Source organism: Lycium ferocissimum, chromosome 8 (genome assembly GCF_029784015.1).
Source record: "Lycium ferocissimum isolate CSIRO_LF1 chromosome 8, AGI_CSIRO_Lferr_CH_V1, whole genome shotgun sequence".
Lineage (NCBI taxonomy): Eukaryota > Viridiplantae > Streptophyta > Magnoliopsida > Solanales > Solanaceae > Lycium > Lycium ferocissimum.
The window spans coordinates 30,913,824-30,920,583 of record NC_081349.1 but is presented as its reverse complement, the minus strand read 5'-3'; the positions used below and the strand labels follow the sequence as shown (position 1 = coordinate 30,920,583).

The following is a 6,760-nucleotide window of genomic DNA, read 5'->3' as shown; positions in this document are numbered from 1 at the left end:
ACCGAACACCCTTCGCCAAAAAATTATATCGTGTAGACATGTCAATTATTACGTATTACAAACATATATTACATATGAATTTGAACACCCTTAATAAAATTCCTAACTCCGCCACTGAGTGCTTCCCTTTAAAATTTTAATGGACTTATGCAATGCAAATTCAAATTAATCAGATCGAGTTTTAGATACCGAATACTTAAATAATAAGTATGCAGACAAAGATATGGCTTTTGTTTGTTCTTTTTTCAAAAACATACTAATAGTTTTTTTTTTTTTTTTTTTTTTTGTGATAAAGTAGGTGTCACATCTTTCTAATTCAAACCAGTATAAATTTGGGGATTCGAAGTTCAAAGACATGAACTTTTGATGATTGTATTTTAAGTGGGTCAGTTTGACTGTAGTGATAATCTATTGCCAAAAAAGACAAAAAGTGGTCCCACTCACTCTCTCTTACTAAAATGATTCTATGTCATTAGTTGCAATCTACCAATCTTTTTTGCTTTACTTGGATAAGGCCTACTCCTCCTTTTGCCCAACTCGTCTGTTTGTATCTCTTTGTTCTCTCCTCATTTTTCAATCTTCCCACTAAGATTTGGCCTACTACTTCCCTCATTTCACGTGCTTTGTTCCTCTCCAAACTCACAATCTTTGGCCTACTCTCCCACCCTTTTTTTTCTACTTTCTTGAATCTATAGATAGACAGAACAGTTTATAAGGATTCTTATAATCTTACATAGTCAAGTAAAGTTCTGATCGTTCTTGGCTTATCCATTCAAATGTCTCTCAGACAGTTCATTTTGTTATTCTTAAAAACTCAATGTTCCAACTCTATTGTCATTTCTACACACCCCCTTTAGACTTAAACTAAAATCCCACTTCAAAGTTTTCATATTTACTTGAATCCTTCAAGTATATAATTGATTCTTGGAATTTTTTATCCAATGGAGGAGCCTGATATGGGAATTCCTCCCTTGTTTAGGTGTCCAATAAGTCTAGATTTATTTAAAGATCCAGTCACTTTATGCACAGGCCAAACATATGATAGATCCAGCATTGAAAAATGGCTTTCTTCTGGTAATTCAACTTGTCCTGTTACAATGCAGAAGCTTCATGATTCTTCTATTGTACCAAACACGACTCTTCGCCATTTGATCGATCAATGGCTTCAAATAAACTGCAGCCATGGTTATGATCTTGATTACTTTCAAACAGTTGATGATTCATTTGTTATTCTCAAGCATAATCTTCAGTCAAAGGAATCTACATTTGAGACAAAAGTTGAAGCACTAGAGAAAGTTCTTGCTTTATCAGAAAATTTGCCTTTCGAAAACTGTCCCTTGATTCAGCTCGATTTCTTCCAAATGATTCTTGAGTTAGCCTTGGAAAATGCAGTTGAAAGTTCAAATTTTGAAGATAATCTCGTGTTTGTGGAGAAAGCACTAAGTTGTGGACTGAAATTGTTACCATTTAGTGACTTGGGAACTCTCAACATGCTCAAAGAAGATGAATCCAAGTTTACAAACTTCTTGATTTTGTTCAAGAAAGGTACCTTTTTCATCAAGAAAAGCTTGTGTCATTTCATAGTGACAATTTCATCATCATTGCAGTTAAAAGAACTTTTCTCCATGCTGGGTAAATCCAAAATTCTGATTCAAGAACTTGTTCATCTTATTGAGAACAAACTAGATGGTTCTGAAGAATCAATCAGAGCTCTTTATGCATTATCTTCTCTCGAACAGAATCGCGAAGTTATAGTGAAGGAAAATGCAGTTAAGGCACTCATAACACACATTATGAATACTCCAAAGTGCCAATTATATAGAAGCTTTTTAGCACCAATAATGGCAATGAAAACAATTGAGACATTGTTAGTTGTACAAAGTGCAAAAGAGGAAGTTTTGAACCACCCAAATGGTGTTAGTGAAATTGTGAAGATGGTATTTAGAGTTTCATCAGATAATGAAGCAAGTGAAAGTGCAGTGAATTGTTTAATCATTTTGTGTCAAGATTTAATGGATGCTAGGGAAGAAGCTATTTGTTGTGGGGTTTTGACTAAATTGTTGTTACTCCTACAAAGCCAGTGTACTGAAAGAACCAAAAATAAGGCCAGAATGATGCTCAAGTTGTTGAGATCCATGTGCACTGGGGACCAAAAACAAGCCTTCTAGATTCATATATTATTACATGATTTTACAGTTGATGCGCTCATTGTCTTTGTCTGTCTTTGTTATTAAAATTGTATCTAAAATCATATAAAGAGTTTTTCTACAACGACAATAACTATGTCTCAGTTCCAAACAAGTTGAAGTCGGATATATAAATCTTTATTGACCGTATTTCTCCTATTAAATCCGTCTTAGGCCAAAAAAATCGCTAAAAAGAAAAAAAGAGGCATGGTTTAAAAAATGAGCTTTGCAGTTTGGACTAGTAGACAATTCAAGATTAACTTATTTGAAAAGCCACCTTTTTTAGGAATAAAAGGTGCAAGATTTTAATGAACTTTTTAATATTCTCTCATAATATCAAGGTGCAAAAAGTAGTTCTCTTATCACCTTTAAGACAAACCAAAATTTTGTCCACACAAGATAAACAGTTCACATATGTGCTGTTAGGACAAATTTTTCATATGTTAAGGAAGGTACATTGTGTATAGAGTTAGAATTACTTAAATGTACATAATGGTATGTTTTATCAATGTATTTGTAAGAAAAATCCGTTTTTTCGTTTTATTGTTTCATTGAAATGTATGTGCATTAGTACTTATTATAATGGAGATGTACAGATTCAAAAAATAAGTCTAATTTAATATTTTCAAGACTTTTATTAGTGAAACTACTTCAAGTTTTTAAAAATCAACTTATTAGGTACTGCTTATCTAGAATCAATATTATAGGAAAGTTAAATTCCAACCAAACAAAACCGAAAGGAAAACAAACTGCATTTTCTAGAAGGATTCATCCTTCTAGAAAAAATAATTCTCTTGTTTTTGTCAAAATTGAAAAGAATGTTCTATTAATTGATATGGCTTTGCTACTTTGAGCTTTCCTCAGTCAAATATTTCAACAATGGATAAGTTAATGGGAAACGTGATAAGAGTGCTAAGAATTTGTTATTTCTACTTAAATTTATTATTAGTATAAAATAAAAGCGGGGCAATGCTATCTATGGTGTTGATTCTTTGTTTATCAAAACGAAGATGTCACTTCTCTTTGATCATCATCATGAAATAAACAAAAACAAATCTGATGTCATAATGAAAGACCAAGAGTTAGAATGCACTTGAGGAAAAAAAAAAGTCTAAATGTGTGGCCAGCAATATGATTGAGGAAATTTCACAAATGGTGACTCAAATTTTACTTTATTGAATTATAATCACTAAATATTTAAAAATTTGTAACAAAAAAATTGCTTAATTTTTGTCCAAATATCATAGAAAACATATTTTTTTGTTCCTTCCAAGTAACTTTGTCTCATATTTAATTAGGAAAATTTACTTGTCATAGCTACTTCTAAGACCTATTTATGAATAATAACTACCTTTAATTTTATTTATTGTTCATAACTAAAATATTTTCTTAAATTACACATTATAACTAGTGTCCCCGTATTTCACAAAGTTTCACTTTTAAATTGGTTTTCTCTCACCTCTCAAATTTATTTCTCCCTCACCCTTCTCTCTCTCTCTCTCTCTCTCCCGCCCCGCTCCGTCGGGATCTATTTCCCTTACCCGATTCCTTCAAATATGTCAAGTTACTTCATCGGGAAAATTGTTCAAGATTGTGACGGTGGAAGCGAGAGCGGATCCGATTCCTTTCAAAAATATGTTCAAGTGAAGCACGGACTAAATTTTCTCTTGTAAACATGAAGGAATCACTTAAGTGCTAATTTTGTATTTCTATTTGCACACCTCTTAATGGGGCATACTTTTAGTTATGTTTTATGGGACACACTTTTAGCTAAGGCATTACTAAAAGTTTCCCTTGAAAAGTTAAAAATATATATATATGCTTCGGGAAAGTACTGCGAATGACAAGTAAAAGTAGTACTTTTAGTTGTGTTTAAGTAAAAGTACTGCCGGAGAGGCTCCGCGCAAAAAAATGAATCCAAAATGGATAAAAAGTACTTTATGAACCTAAAACTCAAAGCAAGCCTTGATGGTTGATATCATGATTCAATGTCACATTCAAATAAATGCATATTAGTTTCCTTCAAGTCCATTTGCACACAAATACCATTTTCACATTACGTCTTCGTTTAATGTTTATTTCTTTCAAATTTCCAATAGACAAAAAACAAGTAAATAACTAAAAGAAACAAAGAAAGAGAGACAAACAGAGACATACAGCAATGGAATTTGGAGAAGCCTGTGCATGGATTTTGGAGATGAAGGTTCTTAGCGGAATTGGAAGGTTGCCGTATTGATTTTGATTTGGAAAGGGGAACCAAGAACTAGGTTTATGTTTCTTGATTTGATGAGAGAGAAGAAGTTATCTTTGTAAAGTTTATATACCTAAACAAAAAAGTAGTACTAAATTAAAAAAGCTAAAAAGTAGTAACTAAAAAGTGTGTGTAAATTACTAATAATTGAAACTAAGTCAACACAAATTATTAAAAAAAAAAAGAAAGAGATTAGAATAAGCGTGGTCGCAAGAATAAGGATTTGTGACTCGTGGGTACGTCATTGGTTTGTTCTTTTAATTTTTCTTTTTTACGGGGGTTCGATCCGCGCGTTGAAGGGCGACGTTCCTCCATTCACCAATCGGTACGGCATGCCTTTGTGGTCAGGGTGCCACTTTAATATTTATCTATACATTATGTATATATACCTATATATATGTACATACTCGGGTGGCGTGGCATCCCACGCCTCCGAGATCCGAGTGGAAGTGTCGGAACTAGCTTCATGGCATAGAGCACAAGTGTTTGATAAAATAACACTGAGAGCTCGTACCCTTCTCGAGATATTTTCACATGTTATATAAATCGAGATTCCTTTGAAACTTTTATGTTCTAATTTATTTCTGAAACAATTTTTGGTTTGTTCTATATTTCGGTTCATTTGTATTCCATTGTATATATGTTATATTTCACTAATTTATGATAATTTTTTGATATATTTCATTGTATTCCATTGTATATATGCATCAATCATATTATTTCATTGTATTCCATGTATATTTTTCCGTATTTGGAAGTATTTCTAAAAGTTTGGAATGGAGTAATTTGGAGAGAAAAACGTGGGTTATTATGAAACTTCAATGAAGCATGCGTGATACATGGTTGATTTAATTTGACTTACCATTTAAAATGAAAGAAGAGAAACCCGTTTCCATAGATACGACCTATTTTGACTCCTCGCCATTTTGTATTTCGGTATTTCAAAAATGCGAACTCAACCGAACTTTGTATTTTCGTGTATTTCCCTGTATTTCAAAAACGCGAAATACAACAGAAATATAACAAAAACTAGCTACGATTTGTAAATATAGAAAAGTAGCTATAAATTGTTAGAAGCTGTTAAAAGGTAGTTGTTTATGTAAGTTTCCCATTTAATTAAGTTGGTTGGACTTTTTGTTATAAAATATAATTTAAAATGATTTTCATGATATTTAGATAAAATTAAGAGGACTTTTTCCTTACAAAAGTAGTTTAATAGTTTTGGGTCCAGTAAAATTAGAGTAAAATAATCTTCCATGAAATTGAGCCTGAACTATTACAAGCACGTCAAAAAAGAAAATAGAAAGGAAAATTATAGAGGTAATAACATTTTTGCTCCCTCAGTTATTAATAAATTATAATTTTAATTCTTATGATCTTTGAAGAAGCATATTTAATCTTTAATTAATCGAAATGTGTATTTTTAGTCACTTTATACAGGAAATATGTTATATTTGAACAATTTTTAGGATTATATTATTTTCAAATATAGAGTAATGCATGAAGTCTGACTTCACGTACCACATAGGCAACTGAGCGGTAAAACAATTGGTGATTATTGTAACTTTGTGAATATACGTAAGAAAATAGATCACAAATTACACTTTCAATTAATTGAAGATCAATAATTGAGGGAGCAAGAGTAATATATTAACCAAAATTACATAGCCTTGGGTTCTAATTCGGGTCAATGAAGGAGCATTTGGTGGATAAGCTGTGGGTCGGACCCCAATGCACGATCCGACCCGTCTGATGAGTTGGGGTAAAATTACGCTCTATATCTACTGGGAGAAAATATTTACGCCACATACCCCTAATTTTTAGTTTGTTACCCGAGTTAGCCAATATATGTGTATAAATACCTTTTATACAAGGTTGATACATCGCGTATAATGCTTTTCCCCAGGTAGAATGTTGTATAATATTGTATATTGGGCTACGTAGCGTAATATTTTATGTTGGGCTGTATATTTTTTTAAAATTTCCGGTCTTATTTATCTAATATACATGGCAGTGTAAAGGTTTTTTAAAACTACATTGATTAAACAGTTACCTGATAATGAACTTTTAACTGAGTAACTAGTGCAAACATCTGATTATGTTAGTAATATATTTTTTTTAATTGTCAGTGTTAAATACAGTAGTAGTTTTGTTTTTGGTAATGCTCTTGTTTGTGGAATTTGATTGTTTGTAGGTTTAATTAGAAACTATAATGTTGGTCTGAGTAACGTATATACTACACAGACTGATTAGAATTTATAGATATATGCTTTACTAGCATGAGCACTTTCCCAAATTTGGAATCCAACTCTTAAGTTGGGTT

General features: G+C 31.9%; 1 protein-coding gene across 1 annotated transcript; it reads left to right on the top strand.

The window, feature by feature from the left end:
• Positions 1 to 500: 500 nt before the first annotated feature.
• LOC132067974 (U-box domain-containing protein 25-like) lies at positions 501 to 2,331 on the top strand. Its single transcript, XM_059461412.1, has one exon. It carries the CDS (start codon positions 942 to 944, stop codon positions 2,166 to 2,168), a length of 1,227 nt encoding a protein of 408 aa, XP_059317395.1. The 5' UTR covers positions 501 to 941; the 3' UTR covers positions 2,169 to 2,331.
• Positions 2,332 to 6,760: the final 4,429 nt, after the last annotated feature.

Coding starts and splice junctions, on each gene's coding strand:
- LOC132067974 (XM_059461412.1), top strand. CDS start 942: ATGGAGGAGCCTGATATGGGAATTCCTCCCTTGTTTAGGTGTCCAATA.